At 37.7% G+C, this 20,163-nt stretch overlaps 1 protein-coding gene across 1 annotated transcript; it reads right to left on the reverse strand.

Moving 5' to 3' along the window:
* Positions 1–386: 386 nt before the first annotated feature.
* On the reverse strand, positions 387–19,771 carry FBXL3 (F-box and leucine rich repeat protein 3). Its single transcript, XM_044779851.2, has 5 exons — positions 19,420–19,771; positions 14,969–15,317; positions 12,019–12,141; positions 9,170–9,341; positions 387–2,904 (listed from the first exon to the last, which is right to left on the reverse strand). Exons 2-5 carry the CDS (start codon positions 15,314–15,316, stop codon positions 2,261–2,263), a joined length of 1,287 nt encoding a protein of 428 aa, XP_044635786.1. The 5' UTR covers position 15,317; positions 19,420–19,771; the 3' UTR covers positions 387–2,260.
* Between the last annotated feature and the right edge of the window lie 392 nt (positions 19,772–20,163).

The following is a 20,163-nucleotide window of genomic DNA, read 5'->3' on the forward strand; positions in this document are numbered from 1 at the left end:
AAAGGCTGGCTGAGTTCAAGGACCCTAAGAATTCTTTTTTAAATAATCTGTTTTATAAATTCTTATTCTAAATGCAGGAAGACCCTATTCCTTATTTTTAATTTAACCATTTTATTTATAAAATTTGAAAAATAAATTTACATTTCATGGTCCATTTTTAATTTACTGTCACTTCAGACATCAGAGCTTATTTCAAGAATAGAGTCCATTTGCTTAATCTTGTATCTTCAAAAAAGTTACTCTACCAAAAACATTATTTAATGTTAAGCATTATATCCATCAAATATGTATTTGAAACTAAAACTATAAATGTGTAAATTTAACTTGTTTTAAAATCAAGTAAGTATATATGTGAGTGTAGTTCTGAAGAATTGTAATAACAACAGCATTAGTAACTATCTTTATTCTGAAACTGATAAAAGCATTTAACATACTTTACAGTATAAACAAATCAAGTGCTATGCATTTTGCTTATAAAGTAACTTAAAGTATTTCAAGCATTATATAATTCAATTTGTACAAAAAGTAAATTTCCAAATAAAGCTTTGGTTAGTAGAACTGATTATGTACTGCCAAATCCATTTTCCAAAGTTATTCAAGGAAAAATAACTTTATCCACTAACACAGTATTTCTTGTACAATCAAAGCTTTTTACTATTTAGTAAGAGGGGAAAAGATTACAATAATTGCTTTTCATGTCTAAGTCTGGATCAGCCTTTCCTCATCTCATTTTTATGTGGCCAGAATACCATCACTTTTGAAAAGCATAAATTATGTAGAAAATCACCTTTTACTTTATTCTTAGGAAGGTAATCTATTTTAAAAATAGATTCAATCTGTAAAACTATTAGCTTCCATAACTACGGAAATGCTTTCTCCAAGTCTCAAGTATTAATATATTCCATTGGGGGCAAATCACTTCTAATTCCCCTTGGGGGGTGATATCTACTAGCACTAGTGCTCAGAATCAAAGTTTATATAATATCTAAAACTCAGTGTAGCCCAAAACTTAATATTTTTACAGATTCTACAATATATGAATTACCTTTATTCATATGAAAGTAATAAAAATGCTACCTAACTTAAATAATATAAAATAGCACTTTAACCAAATTAACAATCACAAAATTGCAGACATTTTTCTATTAAAACTTTCCAGTTCACTGAGCAATACTTACTCAAAAATATGATTATGAATTTAAATATATCTTTTAAATTTACTCTTTATGCTGAACTGTACATTGGTGCTTTTATGATTTTTGAAAATTCTACTTACATTACTATATAATTCCAAAATGGAAAAATGAGCCACCACTAAAATTCAGTGGAGACTAATATTCTTTCATGGAAACAATTTATCAACATTTTAAAATTCTACCTTTAATTATTTCAATTTGGCTTTTTAAAATAGATAAGCTTAGCATTTCAATTGTTATATAACACTTCAAAACTAGTTTAAACAAAGATAAACAAAACCAAGGAGAACTGGTAAAGCATTCCTTACTTTACATATGATGCCTCAAGTGCCATATACATAGTAACATATCACAGAAAAGAATTATATGGTTTGGCAGATTATAGAGGAAACAGAAATTTATACAAAGCTAAACACTGCCTCCCTTCTATTCCACTTATTTTCTTTTAATTTGATCTTGGTTCTGTTTATTATCCTTCTGTGCTAACAACTGTGTGACATCAGTTTTCTAAGTATTCCAATTATCTATATATACCTCTTTAAATAGCTCTGTAACATTTGAGAACATTCAACCAATCTCTTTCATTAGATACAATATATCCTACATTTTTCTCACAAAATGCTCACTTTCCTGAGCTATATTAAACACCTTATAACAGGTGTAAGTATAACTGAAGACCCTAAAATGTCAAGTTTCATTTTTAAAAAAATGCATAGAGAACATAACATTTTGGAAAATCTATTAGTACTCACTTCTTGGATATTATATGTTTTGCTTCCTTCAGACTGTAACATTTTAATCTTTATAACTGGTTATTACTTTCAGATCTGAACCACATTTTTAAAAAACTTTTCTGACATTTGACTGCTGTTAGGCTAAAGAGACAGATGTTTTCTGACCAAAACTGGTCCGTGGGTCCTCCAATAAACCGTCCTTATATACTCAATGCAGATATCAAATTTCCATGCCACAAAATAGTAGAACTACAAGAAATAAAACTTTTATTATAATACAATATGCTTAAAGTTAAGGTGCTATTCATCATGCCCTACATCATTCAGTCTTTACCAAGTGGGCATCATGTCTGGAAACCACACCCTACCAAGATGCTTGGACACTTCCCAATGAATCTGCTCCAGACTATACTTTTGGTCAGGAATTAATACTTCTTCCATAATGGATAATTGAGACAGGCGGCCACCACACATCTTCACAAACTCAACAAAGGCACTACATGAGACTTCGCATTCCCCCAGTCCAATAGCTGACAGATTTTTGCAACGTTCTGCAATGCGAATTAGCTCTTCATCAAGTGGCCGTAATCCATTTGCACACACTACTAGTTCAACTAGTCTAGGGCATGTCATTCCCACTCGGCCAAGCACATCTTTGCTTACTGATCTCCCAAAGTAAAGATGGGTAGCAGGTATTTCATACCGAAAAAATGGATCAAATTCCTCTTCATATAAAAAAAAATACATCACTAAGTTCACTTTGGGTGAATGTCTGATGAAAGCATCCCAGCTGCTCTTCTGAATAGTATGAAAGTGTGTCTGTCCAGGATTCTCACTGACTACATCAATACGCAAATGTTCTAATCGAACGTGTTTTTCAGAAGATAAAGCAAGCAGCAATTCATCACTTAACAAGTGGTAATTCAAGGCCAATTCACGTAAGCCATGACATTGATCAGCCACACAAAGGATACCTTGGAAGAAAAAATACGTAGTTATTTACAAATTTTTGTACAAGTTCATCATCTGTTCAAAAATTTAATCAAATACATATCCCACAATAAAATTTTACCATATTTCCCTTACCACAAAGCTATACAATTTAAAATTCAGTTGTATGGTTGAACAGAGCAGAAAGTCACACTTAAAAATCTATTACTAATTTTGTCTACAAGAAAATGAGACCAATTCTAAATCCGATACCTTAAGAAGAAATGAAGCTCACTTAACTCAGAATAATCATAAATTATTAATAAATAACTGTCATTTTAAAATATATCATGACTCTAAGTAAGGTTTATCCCAGTAATGCACGGACAGTGTCTATTTTTAAAAAAACTGATTACTAACAGTAAACTTATAGGTTAAGGAAGAAAAATTAAATGATCATTGCAAAAAGAGGTCAGAGGACATTTTCTGAAATTCAAAACCTACTCCTAATAAAAAAAAACAGATGAGGTAAAACCATATCAAATATGACTGATGTAACTAAATAAAACATTTGAAAAATTAAAAAGATTTTCATCAAAGGAGCAACAAAGAGTTTAACTGCTAATAGTATATAATAACCTTGTCAAATTTCTTTAAAAATACCAAGATACCACTTGATAAAGGAGTCAAAAGATAACTACCCAATTCACATTAATGGAAATAGACACTATGACTTTTAAAGCTCTAACACATACACAGAAAGCAGTTCCTTAAATGGTTCCCTATATACTTAGGCTTACTAGGCTTCAAAACTTCCCCAAACCCCTAGCAGCAGATGATTTCACCAAAGGTCAATATCTGATCTCTGAAGTGGCCTAGTATAAGAACTCTGCCCCAAGGAGACACCCCAAACTACTTGGTAAATGGCCCACTCAAACCATTTCATTGTGTTTGGAAACAAGGATAAGAACAACCAAACACATCATATCTACTATTTATTGTACAAGTATGTTAGGTACCAGACATGTTACACCACAAATACTCCAATAAATCTAGAAAATAAGTATTTCTATTTTGAAGTTGAGGCAGCTAGCTAAAGTTAGCAAAGCTAGCATTCAAACAGACTGTGTGACTCTCAAGTTCATGTGCTTAACTACTGCTCAAGAAGTGACAAGACAGAGGCCACCAATAAGCCAAAAGCTGTACAGCAGTGGCAGAATACAGGCAACAGAATCAGTGAAGAGATAAATGGAATCATTAGTAATAAGAGAGTCAGCAGAAGAGAGAGTAAAAGACATCTGTGCTTCACTCTTCAGCCAATGCAAAGTTTTTATTCTCCACGAGGTATGTATATACTTTGAAATGAACCCCGATCACCCAAGGTAACCTGAGCACATCAATGTTCTCTGCAATCTCATAAAGCCAGATATAAAAAGAAAACAAACAGATGGGAAATGGTAACCAAAGATGCAAACAAAGGAAACTTTGAGATATCACTAATACTACTAAAGTAGTTGTGGTGGGCATAATTCTAAAAGTGGTTCCCAAGATTCCATGCCCTAATTCCTGGGATCTGTGAATGTGATATCACTCCCATGATTATGTTATGTTATACAGCACAGCTGGCTTTAAAATAACATTATTCAGGTGGTTCTAATCGAATCACATGAGCCCTTTAAAAGCCAAGAGTTTTTCTGGCTGGTTGCAGAAGAGGAATTCAGAGAGAATCAGTTTCTCTAGCCTCAGAGAAGCCAGCTGAACCACACCTATAGCTCTGGCCAACAGAACTGTGGTGCTAATAAATGAGTTTTGGTTTAAGCTACTAAATTTGTAGTTCTTAGTTATGCAACAATAGAAAACTAATACAGAGTTAAAGTGTTTAAGTACTGAACACAAAATAGTTTCCAAGATAAAACTGGTAAACTATTACAACTCAATAATAAAAAGACAAATAACCTAATTAAAACATAAGTGAATGATCTGAATAGACAACTCTTCAAAGAAGATATACAAATGGCCAAAAGCACATGAAAAGACATTTGAGTCATCAAGAAAATACAAATCAAAACCACAGTGAGATGCCACTTCACACCCACTAGGATGGCTATTATCAAAAAGATAAGTGTTGGTGAGGATGTGGAAAAGATGGAACCCTGACACACTGCAAGTGGAAATGTAAAATGGTGCAGCTGCTTTGGAAAACAGTCTGGCGATTCCTCAAATGGTTAAACAGAGTTAATACATAATTCAACAATTCCACTCCCACATATATCCTCAAGAGAAATTAAACTATATGTCCACACAAAGCTTCTATATGAATTTTCATAGCAGCAATATCCCGAACAGTCAAAAGGTGGAAACAACCCAAATACTCATCAACTGATCAATGGATAAATGTGGTATATCCATACAGCAGAATATTATTTGGCAATAAAAAGAAATGAAATAATGATCCATGCTACAACATGGATGAACCTTGAAAACATCACATTAAGTGAAAGAAGCCAGTCACAAAGGACCACATATAGTATGATTCCATTTATATGAAATGTCCAAAATAGGCACATCTACAGAGACAGAATGTACATTAGTGGTTGCCCAGGGCTGGTTGCAATGAAGGTCTGGGGGGCAGGGGTGACAGTTAAGAGGTACGTGGTTTCTTTTTGAGATAATTAACAAAAATATCCTAAAATTGATTGTAGTGATGGATGCACTCCGTCAATATACTAAAAGCCAATAAATTGTGAACTGTATGGTATATGAATTATATCTCAATTAAAGCTGTTACAAAACTGGTATAGAAATCCATTGTTGGTATTATAAATTCAGAAAACTCATTTGGAAAAAAGGCAGCAAAAAGCATTAAAAAGATCTGGACCCTCTGATCTAGCTCTTCCACTTCTTAATTTGTCCTAAGGAAGAAATTAATAGAAGCAAACTGTTATGTGCCAAAATAGTTTGTTTTTTTAATGCCAGCAAAAATGTGGAACCAAGTTAAGTGTCCAACCTTAAAAGAACTATAAGACAAATGTTGGCTTGTCAACAAGGTAGAATACTAAGTAAATGACCATTAGGTCATCTGGTAATTAATGAGTGTCTTATACGTCAAGCATTGGTGCTACAAAGGTAAAGATACAACAGGAATGACATCCTTATCCCTAATAGAAGGCAGCAGGTAATTAAACAAGAATGCTCTGGGAGTCATAACAAGGGAATCAGGGAAGATTTCCGAGAAGTAATACAGTGAGACCTAAAGAATTAGAAGGATTAAGCTAGCGCAAAAGGCGCGTGGAGAAGGAAAGTGAGTATTATTTCCTGTGTGAATACCCAGACTTGGAAGAAAACACAAGTATTCTAAGCTGAAGGGAGCTCAACACACAGTATGCAAGTAAGAGAGTATCTTAAAGGATGAAGCCCAATAGATAGGCAAGGACCAGATTATATAGGACTTTGTCAGCCTTGGAAAGGAATTCGGATCTTATGTAAAGCACAGTGAGAAGTTCCAAGGGAGGCTGGAGAAAAAAATCAGATTTATATTTTAGAAAGATTACTCTGGCTGTAGCATGGAAATGAGATTAACAAAGAGCAAGGATGCGAGTTGGGAAATCAGTTAAGAGGGTGCTGCACAAAGAGTATGGGGGCCTGGACTAGAGTAGCAACAGTGGAGATGAAGAAAGGTAGGTGGTCTTAGTCAGTCTGGGCTGCCTAACAGAATATATAGACTGGGTGGCTTAAATAATAAACATTTATTTCTCATAGTTCAGAGGGTTGGAAGTCCAAGATCACTGTACTAGCATGGCCGGTTTCTGGTGAGGACCACAATTCTTCTCAATTTGTAGATGGCCACCTTCTCACTGTGTCTTCATATGGCTGAAAGACAGATCATCTCTCCTTTCTCTTCTTATAAGAGCACTAATCTCATTTATGAGGGCTCCACCCTTATGACCTAATTAGCTCCAACCCACGTCTAAACACCATCACACTGGGGATTAGGGCTTCAACATATGAATTGGGAGGGAAGTGAGGAGAACCACACATTCAGTCCATAGCATAGAGATTCAAGGTATGTTTCAATGATGGAGTCACCACACCTCAGTGACTGAAGGGATGTAGAAAGTAAGGGTAGGAGAAATCAACGACCTGTCTGCTAGATCCCTGACAACTAGATGGATAGTGCCATTCACTGAAACAGTAAAAGGGGACAAGCAAGAGATCTGGATGGGGAAAAAAGAAGTTCATTAATCTGAAGTAGCGGCAAGACATTCTAGAGGCACTGGGCCATCGGCAGCTCAACACATAGCTCTGGAGTTCCAGAGACACCAAAAGGAGGAGGTATCAACACACAGAACGTAATTGAAGCCATCGATGATGAAGAGACAGCCCAAAGTTTACGGAGTACAACAGAAAAGGACTCAGTAAAGAACACAGTGAAACACCAAAACATAAGGAATGAAAAGAAAAACAAGCAAAGGAAACAGAGTAGGAACAATCAGAGAGGAAGGAGGAAAGGCATGAGTATGATATCAAAGAGGCAACAGTCACTAATGTCAAATGGTGCCTAGAGGTCCCGTAATAGACAATTATAAGGACTATATGAAATGGGAAAAAAGTTTGATAAAATGTTAGTGAAGAAAGAATAGAAAATAGTCCTTAATTTCAACTTAGAGAAAAAAATCTGTCCAAATATGGACAGAAAGAAAATATACAAATAAGTTAAATTTTAAACTGAAATCTTTTATAGTTATACTCTTAAATTAAAAAGTATTACAAGTGCTCTTCCTCTTCCCTCCTCTTCCTGAACATCTAGTCCAAAAGCAAGCTTATACTGCATTATCAGAACTGATGTGTGTATTTAATAAATACAAGTGAACATGGGGTGTACCAGGATAAAGAGAACAATGAGCTCACAGTCTTACAGAGAAAGCAGAGACACAAAGGCTCTCATACAGTGTGGTAAGTGCTACAAGTTATGTTCAGAGAGCTATGGAAACAACCGGTGGGGGATCTAAACCAGAGAGGAAGAGAAACAGGAACAAAACCGCAACACTTGAGCTGAACTGTGAAGGCTGGGTTGGAGTTAGCTAGATGAAGAAGTGGAAAAATAAAAAGGTATCCCACAACGTATAGTGTACTAACTACACAGGTACAAAGAACTGTAGTTGTGTGGGGCTCAAGTACAAGCTGCATGTGAGTAAGTAGCAAAAAAGATTAAAGAGATAGGTAAAGGTCAGGATACAAGGGACATTGTACACTATGAAGCTACGAAGTATGGACCTTACTCTCATAGCAAACCTATACAGTAGACAGGAAAATGTGACCACGGTCACATAAGTAGTAACTCCCAAAGCCCATTCTTCTTAACTTCTAATTTATTTAGATTACCACCTTCAGTGATAATCTAGAAGTGGCAGAAGTGGTTAGGAAAACACTGCAATAGATCTAGCCATTCCCATCACCAAGACCCTTTGTGTAGGAGACATGGGAGAAGGAGCAAGTAATCTCCATCCAAGAGGGAATCATTTTCTTGGGGGAAGGCCAGGCTTTAGTTCTGGCAAGAAGGTGGGAAGTGTTCTCCATAAAGAGATCAAGGATTTAACATTGTCCCTTAAAAACAGGTTTCCCAAATAACACAGTCACAGGATAGGGAGGGATGTCAATAGTGGGAGGACGAGTCAGGAGTGAAGCTCAGAGAGTAATATGAAGTGCAGGTTTATACTTACTTTACAATACAAACCACTTGGAATTTAAATTGTCTCAAACTGATAATGCAATAATGCACAGAAATTCTATATGTGAAAAGTTGGAAAGAGATTTTATAATGTTATTCTCCTATTTGATGGGCTCTAAAATTCAACTTAGGAAAGTATTATCATGCAAAAGGTCAAGGCAACAACTTCAACACAACTCTTCTCTCTCTAAGTAGTCAGAAGGAAAGTAATTATGAGACTGCTCTGACTCAAAATCTACCCAGTTAGCTCAACTACAATTAGAGAAAATTCTGTTTTACCTAAAGGGGCACCTCAAGTAGACTTCATATTGTCTTTTTGTTTTATTTTTTTAATTTATCCATTTTCTAGCATAAGTTGGACACAAATTACCAAATAAGATTAGACAGTAAGTTGAAACTAAGTGTCTAGGGTAGGAATGCTACAAAATTTATGCTATTATGACATTAAAAATATCTTTATGCAAAAGAGACAAAATAATTATATTAACTCACCTTCAAGGTTAATAATCAACATTTTTCTTATTTGATACACATATCAATACACTTTACTAAAATGTTATCTGGCAAAAAACACAATGTACCTGCTGGAGAGACGTGAGGACAACTGCTCATTTTTAGCAGCTTGAGCGTATCACTGTTGTTGGCCACTAGTACTTTGAGGGATGGATCATCTACTGGGGTATCATCTATCTTAAGTGAGGACAAGGATTTGGAGTTTACAAACACAACCGTCAGTGCAGAGATAAAGTGAGACTGAAAAGCAAAAAAATTAAAACATTGTTTAAATTTTTACAAATGCGAAATGAGGGGTTTTCATATAATACATGTATGGTTCATCTGAATGATAATGATCTATTTCGTAACTATTTTAGGGGTAGCATCCCCTCACTCTTGTTGGGAGTATGGTAAAAAAGAGAGGTGACTATCTGCCATCTTTAAGAAGAGCCTTTTTACCTGTAGGAGAAAAAAGAAGATTTCAAGCCTTAGGATGAGTGTCTCTAAATCACAACAATCATTGGTAAGTAAAAAGGAATTCTGGAATCCAGGATGAGAATACCTTTCAGATACTTCACATCCCCTTATCTGGAAACCCTACTCTAGTGGTTTATAAAACTGAAATGCATTCTTTTTTGGTCTGATGGTAATGGCCATTAAAATAGAAATAACTATTGGCATAATCATTAAAAATTAAAATAACAATCGACTCAGAAGCTATGAAAGACTTGTTTGGAATATGGAAACACAAAGTTTGATTCAAAAATATTCAATATCATACCTAGATAAAATTCTAAATTTAAAACTCCTTTAAATATGTTACGTTATCCACAATACTTTCAAGCCTATTTTAATGTATTTTTCCCACAAATGTACCAATTAGTATCATACCATTTATTATATACATATAACTATCTGTTGGACACAGAATCTGACCTAAAGGAACCGCTGTAGGGAAACAGGAATTAAAGCATGGTTAAAGTGTGTAACTTTGAATCCAAGGTAAGAAGGCATATCAAGGGACAAAGAATCCAGGAGAGAAAGGAAAGAGAGGCCAATACATGTGCCAACTCGCTCCTCCACATAACCAATCTCACCCTCCACTTAGCTTTATAAATTCCCTACAGCAGTGAAAAGGGATAAGGGCAGGCTAACAGCCAAGAAACTACAATGAAACATTATCTTTCTGGTCACATTCTCTAACTTAAAACTTTTCCCTACTGTGATTAAATAATGGGCTAACTACTTAAATTTTGATTAAGTAACTGTTGAACTACTTAAATGTTAACATGTGTCTCCTAATATTTTCATATCAAACTCAATTATATTTGCACAATCATATTTCTTCACTAGTATACTCATGACTGCATCACTGCCTTCTTTTCCCATTTCCCTCAGATTTAGCTCTGGTCAAATATACTTCTTTCATGTTCTCTTCAGTTCTCCCAGGATTTCCAAGACATAGCCACACCCTATTTCAACCTCCTACAACAGCCATAATAGGAAAGAAAAAAAGGAAAAAAGTATAAGTATCCTAGGCCCATTTAATAAGAAGGAAGTAGTCCTAGATGCATCAATAGTTCCCAAAGACAAAACTACTGCATATAAGCATAGTATTTGTCCTAGATATGCATAAGAATAATCCTGAGTAATAAGAAAAAGGAGGAAACTAAATTATGTTCAACATATCTTTTAATATGCAATGTTTTATAGATGCCATATGTATATTTCTTTTTTAACTGTGGTATGAACATAGAAAATCAATTCAGAATGTTTCGTTTCCCATATGAACCTTGAACAAGGTGCTACTGTACCATGTAACTCAGTGCTTCTTAGAGGTCCTTGAACCATCTTAATCAGAATCACCTGGACTGCTCTTAGGAAGGGGAGATTTGGAATAGGAATAATAATCCAGAACTCAGAAGTTCCTCAGATGATTTTTATGCACATTAAGTTTGAGAATCACTGTGATCTAACACATGTACTTAGAATCTTATATTGAAATGAACAGAGATTCTCTTGCCTACCTCCCTTATTTTACACGAGGAAAACATTTTATCTCAAATATACATACTTAATGAGCCTTTTTAAAAATCAATTAAGACTGAAATCAACTGGTGATACTGATATTCCATTGAACCACCTGGGTTATAATATACACTCCATTTTCTAATATTTCGTCCTGAATCATCCTAGTAAAGGTGTTTAAAGGGGTGTCTATATTTTAGATCATGGTGTACTTTGGAAAAAACTTTCAAATTATTGTTGGGTGCTAACCTACTGAACATCAGCTGACATACTCAGGGGCCTTTATCAGTTGCCTTTCTATAAATGCACATTTATTTTTCTTTTTTAAGACAACAGTTATTAAAGAGAGAGACGATCTCGAATTACCTGCAGGATCATGTGAGAACATATATATGAATATAAATAGTTAACTCTTCACCAAAAAAAACATGTTTTCCTTAAATGAAATCTGTAAATTAATCCAAGCTATACTGATACTAACTTTGCTCAAGAATAAATCTTTATACACTTACCAAAAGATTTTATAAGTAAGCTATACCTACTCTCAATACTGGCACATTGTCTACTTTTCTTTGATTATAATTTCACCAATCTGCTCTGAGAGTCCAAAAAGGAGCATCTTTATATTTTTTCCTAATAAGCTCGTTTCTCAGTTTTACTTAGTCTCTTTTAGTACTTCCTATAGAATCCTCTGCAAATTCATTCACTCTTTAACCTTACCCATGAAGAAGCACAAGGTGATGAAAAAAAGGAAAAGCTTTTAAAAAAATCCTATTGCTTAACATTCTAAACAGTAAGTGGTTTTCCATTATATATACTACTTTTCTTACACTCTCACTGTCAAAGAAATGGGTAGGGTTTCACTGGATTTCTTACTAACAGCTAATAAAACAAAACCAGCAGATACCTTTGGTAAATCCATAAAGCTTGGCCGAGCAGTTGAAATAAGTCCAAGTGTTTTTAAAGAGCAATTCACAAGTTGTGATAATATATCACAAGCTGCTTCAGCTGACTCTTTGCTGCTGTCCACCTTAGAAAAGAAAACATCATTTACCCATACATATATTTACATTTCTCTGTGCATATCTTAATTTTACAAAAGCAAGAAAGTTACTGGTTTACTGCATTATAATTTAAAGAATTAATATTTATTCTTTCAATCATCCACCCTCACATACAACGTTAGCCTTTTCTGAGTCCCCTTGAAGAAGCATTAAGGGCAATTGTCAAGACTTTTGTTATGATAAGACATATATTTAATGTTGAAAGGACTTAGCTTTTAAGCTGATTTATTCCAAACTGACTATATAACTGAATGGAATACATGAATTCATAATCTGTGAAAAATACTATATATTTGGCAGTAGAGCCCATCATACACGTAAATACAGTGTCTATGGTACACATTTCAAGACACCAGAAAATAAATGAGTATTTACTCAGAAGATTCAAGTGAATTACAACCTGGGATCTATTATTAAAAGAAAGCTGAATGTGAAGTAAAATGAGAGCCTCCAACCAGTTAAGCATGAAAATCTGAACCAATCGAGAAGTAGCTGCTCCTACATGCTCTTCTGCATAGACATTTCCTGGGGTAAGGATAATATGGCCAAAAAACTCAAGGATATAAGACAAAGTCTTCTATCAAAAACGAAGTTGTGCCCTGGGTTAAAAAGCATCTTAAACAGGACACTTAAAAGTAGTATCATTAATTTAATTTCTATATTGATGTACATTACCATAACCCAAGAACGTTCTGAAGAGCTGGTTGTAAAATTGATGTACTGATTTATATTACAGTTTCAGAGCTCTTATATTATTATCTTTTGGCTACGTTTCTCTACAACAGTGGTTCTCAAAATGTGGCCCCGGGACCAACAGCATCAACATCACCTGGGCATTTGTTTGAAATGCAAATTCTCACGCCCAACCCAGACTATCTGAATCAGAAACTCTAGGGGTGGGACCCAGGAATCTTTGGCTCAACAAGCATTCTAGGTATTTCTGATACACATAAAGTTTGAAAATCACTGTTCTACACTAATAGCTTTGAGTACAAGCCTCTTTGGCATATAGTCAGAGATGAATTAAACACAAATATTATCAGGAGAGCCCAGAAGAATCCTGTGATGTGGCTTTTTTTTGCAAATCAGAAATTATTTCCTCAGGAAAATAATTCCTAATAAAAATGTTAAAGCTTACAGGACAAATGGTTTTATGAGGGCTATACAAGTTGGATACAGCTGAATGATGTCACAGGGCTGTAAAAGAATAACATCGACCAAACCAATCCACTGGATGGAACTGGTCTTTAGACCTATGAGATTAACATATTATACTCATCTTTTTATAGGATTTACCATTAAAACACTCTCAGACAACTCAAAGAACTGAAAACAAAGGGAAGGCTCTTCAGGCTTCTTCACAGGGAGGTGGGGTAGGGGCAACATATGAGGAGTTTCTGGATTTTTGTTTGATCCTCCCATTATTCCCCAACCCTTGCCCCTAAGTTAGCATTGCCAGATAACATAGAGGTCATCCAGTTAAATAAGAATTAAGCATGTCTGAAATAATGCATGGGGCATATTTATAATAAAAATTATTCATTGATTATGTGAAATTCAAATTTAACTAGACATCCTCTATTTTTATTTGCTAAACCTAGCAATCCTAGCCCCAGTGGCCTAAGTGACTTTGTGCATTTTTCTGGGAAGAAAGCCATAATACACCCAACCATTCCCCCCACCAGGTCTCCGCTCCTCCTCAGACATATATTAGAGAACAAGCAAGTGATCTCCAGCTAAGAAGGAATGATACTCTGGGGAGCAGACAAGACTAGTTTGGGCAAGGAACTCTGGATTAAGAACCATAACTTAAGTTTAACTTGACCTGTTTAACAACTGCTACACATAGGAAAATCCGGTACTCATGCATTACTTTTCTTTCTTTTTTTTTTTTTTTTTTGGCTTTTTCTCCCCAAATTCCTCTGGTACATAGCTGTATATTTTAGTTGTGGCATGTGGGACGCTGCCTCAGCATGGCCTGACAAGCGATGCCATGTCCGCGTCCATGATCCAAACTAGCGCCTGGGCTGCCAAAGCGGAGCGCACGAACTTAACCACTCGGCCACAGGGCCGGCCCCTCATGCATTATTTTTCAACAATAAGTATCAGGTGTGTTAAGGATTTAGTAAACATGCCCACATTCCATTATTCATCTCCAAAACAAAACATTACAAGCCTCAGTGCTTATACAAACCGCTGTGGTTCCTTAAACTATTCTGGAACCTCAAAAAGCCACCCTACTTCATTTATCTCATTGCTGCATGATTTCCAATACGTCCTTTCTGGCAATGGAAAGAAACAAACTGCTCTTTTTGGCATTCTCCATGTACCTTCTATTTCTCTCTAAAATATATTCATCTAAACCTTTTACATAAAGTGTCTATATCTTTTTCTTTGAAGACTCTGATAAAGCCATCAATAAGCAAAACTCAGTCCCTGTTAGAGACAGTAATTAAGTTTTAGTCAATCAAAAGCTCCACATTTTTTATTATATATTTCTCTTTCCTCAGATTTGTGTTCACAATAATTCAATGTGACTGACAGCTTTGGTTTATGATTTATGCTTATTTAGTGGTTACTTCTACTCTTTTAAGAAATTACTAATAATTATAATGGAGTAATTTAGCTCAAATTAATTATTTTTGACAGCTTCTAAGGTATATGATAATTCTAAGTTTTTAAGCACTTCCCCTAAAAAGACATTATTTTAAAGACATGGAAAGATGTACTGGTTTAGTATACAAAAGCCACTAAATATGCTTGAGTTTTTAAAAGAAGGATTTAAAGAATTACCTTGAAGCTGACATACTGTAGATGATTTGAATGTCTTTTAATAATCTGTTTGATCAGCTCTGGATGTGTAGCTTTCAAATAAGACGTAGCTGGCTGATTCAGTTCAAATTCAAAACATCTCCACAAGTCAGGCATGTGAAATACCTGGTTCCAGCTGCGGCAAACTTGTGAAGCATGAGCCCGGTCAAGAAGAGGCAAATACTTAAATACTTGAAGAACAATGTCCTGAAGGAGGTTACCCCAATCACAAGTTGGAGAATGCTCATTTGTAGTCCTCAGTTTCTTGGATTTCTCTGTAGTACCTTCTTCTGATGAATTATCGTCATGATCTCTTCCTCCTCGTTTCATCCTATTCAGAAAAATGCATCATTTTTTTTCATACTTAACTTTTGAATAGAAATAAATTCAAAATTCATTTTTCTGTCACTGAGATGTGTATACATGTGTTTATAAATGCAAACGGAAACATGCAGGAAGAATTAGACCAGTTATTCAAGAAGAATATCAAAACAAAATATAATGAAAAATGCCAGTGGAGACCAATTGTTGTTTTAGAGATTCTATACAGGTGTTTTTAAATATTTGTATTTATGTTGTACTACCTGGGGGAAAAGTTTTTCATGATTTTTGAAACAAAATCAAGAATCTACATTTCAAAAGTTGTAGGCAACTTAACTAAAAGGAATATAAAAGAGAATCTACAGTGACACTTTTTAAAGGTTTCTTACAAGTCATCTAAGGATACCTGCTATATGTATTTGAGTTCCTGAATTCAGGGCAGACCAGAGTCCCAGGAACCTCCAGAGAGGATGTGAATTAAGTAGCCAACAGATGTTTCCACATTCAACAGTCTGTGATTTGTGTTACTGCCAAATCCAATCTCTGCTTAAAAAATAAGCATTGGGTTTGTCTGAAATGTGGTTTCTTCTTCCAACACATCACTTACTAATGAAATGTTTTCCCCAAGTTCTATTTCTGAATGATAGGTATGTTTCTATTCTGTGTATTTGTACTACCTTCATTCCATTTGTTTCTTTGAAAATAATCTTTTTATTGCAAAACAGCAGTATGGTCAAGGAGAATGGGCTCTGGAATCAAGCTCCCTGAGTTTGAAGCCTGGCTCTACTTCTCACTGGTTATGTGGCCTTGAACAAATCACTTGACGTTCCCTGTGCTTCAGTTTGTAAAATGGAGATAATAACACATAGGGTTCTTGTGAGGAATTAAATATATCAGGGCTTTTGAAAGGAGACAGATGATTGTTGAATTCAGGTATAGGAAAGCAGTCCAGTGTCAAAGACATTGAAGTGCACGACACAGTAAAAACAGAGGTTACCAACCAGAAGGCAAAGAGGGACCCTATTTTTGTTTTAAAATGAAGTGTGTGAGAAAGAGAGAGAGTGCAAGAACACACGCTTATGTATAAGAAACACACATTGGTAATATAATTACATATTAATATAGTAACTATAATAGTGAATGGGATTATAATAGTGGTGGGATTGCAGGTGAATTTTTGTTTTTGCCAATATGTCTCTCTATATTTTACAGGTTTCTTTTAATGTCAATGAATTACATTGTAATCAGATTAAAAAAAGTGCTGTTTTGATTTGTTGTTTGGAAAAATAGGTATTGCAGTCTCTACACTAAGTGGGGTAACTGCAGAGCATTCTGCACCCCCACCTAGTTTAGAGCCTGCAACGCTTTTCTTTTGTCTCAAGAGAGCAGTTCTGGCAGAGCAGGTTTGGATTTGGAGTCACAGCTTTTGAAAAAGATGGCTTGTGGCTCAAACTCCCTTCTTCTGGCACATTAGCATATTTGAATTTCTGGTTTCTGCGTGAGTCAAAGGATGTGCACATGCATGACTCAACCAAATATGTCTCTGCAGACTCTCTCTCTATCCAGTAGCTAGCAAACCTTGTAAGAGGATTGGAGGCTGGAGGGAAACACAATGGCAGAGGCCCTTGGCCTTCATGCCATTAAACTCAGCCCAGGAGGTCTTCGCACACGTGCAATGAACTGCCTATTCCTCATTGCTCCTACTTCCAACTGCGTGAGTTAAGTGAAGTAAATAATGTATATATCCTACCAGGAGAAGAAGGGAGAAAAGAGAATGACAGAGGTGACAGGAAGAGGGTAGTTTTATGGAAGCCTAAAACTTAGGTGTGAATCTAAGAATACATGTTTAAAAATGTGTTTAGAGAAAAAGTAGTATAACCTGCAACATAGTCTTTAATATAAAAAAATCTCTCCTAGTAATAATGTCCCACTAGACGCTGAGATAACACTGTCATTATGACCCATTTTTCTGCTTTAACTCATTCTGAAGGCTTTCTTTAATTTTAGCATATAAAATTTGGGTCAAACAACAAAGAGTTTGCTACCCAGGGCTTATCATTTCTCTTCTGACTACCTAAAACTACTCAGAATTTTGAGATAAAAAGATTCAAAAAAGAATGAAGCTGTCTTTATAATTTCTACTCCTTATTATAGAATGCTGATTGCCTGTTTCTGGAGAAAAGTCTTCTAAAACCAGAACTATTCAACTTAAAGATGGAATGATTCATTTTACTTTGTAAGATATGGACATATAAACAAAATAAAATGACAGCCTTATTCACAAAATTATCTTTGCTAATACTTTGCTGATCTAACAATAGACACTTTCATTGTCTATCAAAGTATATTTCAATACCTTTCCAAGTTGAGAGGAGAAAAAAGCTGACATATCAAAAAGAAAGATGCAACACGGAGGAATAGTATTTCTTCGTCTGGATATAAGACTGTATGACCACCAAAGTATATTTTAAGCACTTACTGGTTTATGAACAGCTGAACAGAAGTCTGTAAATTGTCCCATGTAATATGACTATAACATGTCAGAATTATAGTATATTATGCAACGGAAAAAAAATGTAAGGCCAAATGCCAATAAAAATGATCTCTGTATTATCCTCACATATGCATGAAAATAACAGAACACAGTGGGCACCTGATTAAATTTTTAAATGTCAGTTTTCCCCAAGATGATCTCATTTACTCACGCAAAAAGTTACACTGCTTTCAGAAGTACCTTATTAAATCTTTTACACATGAAACTCTGCTGTATGGAAAGTTAAATAATTCAGAGCATCCACCAATCTGCAAAGAATGGACTATTTATCTCCTACTTTTAATCAAAGCGAAAACAGCTCTTACATTTGAACAGGAGTGCAGAGGACGAAGCTGGACAATAAACACTGAGACTGCAGAGCACCAAAACCAGGCCCCTTCGGGGCTCTGACAGTTCAATTTCAAATTGCAACTGTTCCAGGCCCCAAATAAGTAACTGATGCAACTTAGGCCACCAACAGCACGTAGTGAGGGACTGGTATTTCTACAAAGCACCCAAAAGCAAACTAGTGAGAAAAGACTACAGACTAGTCGAGCAGCACAGGGAGTTACTGAACACGCTCAGCATCTCCATACACTCTGAAATGAGCAGTCAACATGCCCATCCGACGAAGGGCGGAAGAGAACACTTAGTTTGGTGTCCCCCATTGTGTTAGACACTTTTAGTACACTATAGTATGTAGTAATTTTAAAAGCCCATTTGCGCTTAGCTCTAAAACGCCTGTTTGGGCATCACATTTCCTTTCCATTCATGTTTCGCTCTGACTAATATCAAAATTAAAATGCATTCTTTGGCTGGAATACAAGAATAAAACAGTGGAAAGAGATTAACTCTCAGAACAAGACGGTAGGGAGAGCGTGATGGGGAAAATCCGTCTAGTGGTCATTTGCAGATAACTGGGAGTCGACGGCATTTTTAGAAATATTTCAGGAACAGCAGAAAAAAGCCTAATGAAAAGATCCGGGCCATTCGATTGGACACCATCCGCAGCAAAACAATAGTAATCTCACCTCTCAGCTTGGAGATGCAAGCCAATCATTTAACAGGCTGCTTCCCGATCCCTGTCTGCAACCCGAACTGAGACGGCTGCTCACGCCACAAGCAGGCGCGGAGCTGCTCAGCACAAGTTCACCAAGTTTTCCACTTGGCGACGCGGCGGGGGCGTGCCCGCCTCCTCGCGCCACCTCCCCGGATTGGCTCGCCCTGACGTCTCCCCTGCGCCTCCCCTGGCAGTCTGTTTTGACATCTTAACGCCCCTCACTTCTCCAGCTACAAGCACGCGCGCAGTCGACGCCGGGCAGAGCCCGGAGAGCGCGAGCCCTGCAGCGCCTGTCACCAGCCCCCGCCGAGGGTACCGAGGCCGTGCGCGGGGCCGCGGGGTCGCTGACACAGCGCCACGCCTTGTTGACATGTTTTGAAGCAGGCACGGCGGGGAAACGCCCCCAGTAACTCCCAGGTCTGGGCGCCGCGCCCCGGCCCGCCCCGCCCCGCACGCGCCCGGACCCCGCGCCCCCGGCCCGCCCTGCTCCCGCGAAGGCCGCTGGCCCTCCGCCGTTACCTGCGGCCGGAGGCGGCTTCCCGCACACAGCACCCCGGGCTCCGGGGTCGCCGGCTGCTCCCACGGCTCTCACATGAGGCCCCCCGGGCCCCGCGCGTCGCGCTCCCGCCGCCGCGGACCCCCGCGCTCCGCCCGCATCCGAGGCGCCGGTCCCGGGTGGGGCGCCAACGCGGCTCCACCTCGGCGGCTCCGGCTGCCCAGAAAGAAGCTTCCTTCGCAGTCCCGCGCCGTCTGCGGCCTTCTCCCGGGATCCCTCGTCGTCGCAAGGGACTCCTTCAGCGAGCGGCGGCCAGCGCGTAGTTCCCCGCGCCTCGGCCCAGACACCGAGTCCAAAATGGCGCCCGGGGCTCGCGGCCGCGCGCCTCTCCCCGCGCGTCTCCGCCCGAGGGGGCGGGCGCGTGTCCGCCGCGGCGCGCACGAGGAGGGCGGGGGCGGGGCCCGCCCACGCGGGAGCGCGCGCCGCCGGCGCAACTGGGGGCCTCCGCCTCCTGGTTCCAGAAGGAGAGTCTGTCGCCTTTCTCCTGAGACGTGACTACTGCTTTTAGGAGCTTTTTCGTTTTGCAGCCGAAGGTAGGAGGGCTGGAGCTAGGTAGATGCCTAAGAGACGATCTGCGGCTGGAGCTGGCCAGTTTAGGGAGGTGGAGCAGAAAGAAGAAAGGAGGGGGTGTCTGGCGCCTGCTGTAGCCCAGCAGCTGGGTGCATGCAGAAGGATCCACAGCAGCTGCTGACAGCGGACACACCTCC

This window comes from Equus asinus, chromosome 11 (genome assembly GCF_041296235.1).
Source record: "Equus asinus isolate D_3611 breed Donkey chromosome 11, EquAss-T2T_v2, whole genome shotgun sequence".
Classification (NCBI taxonomy): domain Eukaryota; kingdom Metazoa; phylum Chordata; class Mammalia; order Perissodactyla; family Equidae; genus Equus; species Equus asinus.

Coding starts and splice junctions, on each gene's coding strand:
- FBXL3 (XM_044779851.2), bottom strand. CDS start 15,316: ATGAAACGAGGAGGAAGAGATCATGACGATAATTCATCAGAAGAAGGT. Junction 12,142..14,968: donor TACAGTATGTCAGCTTCAAG/GTAATTCTTTAA, acceptor TTCTTTTCTAAG/GTGGACAGCAGCAAAGAGTC. Junction 2,905..9,169: donor TCCTCACGTCTCTCCAGCAG/GTACATTGTGTT, acceptor TTTTCTTCCAAG/GTATCCTTTGTGTGGCTGAT.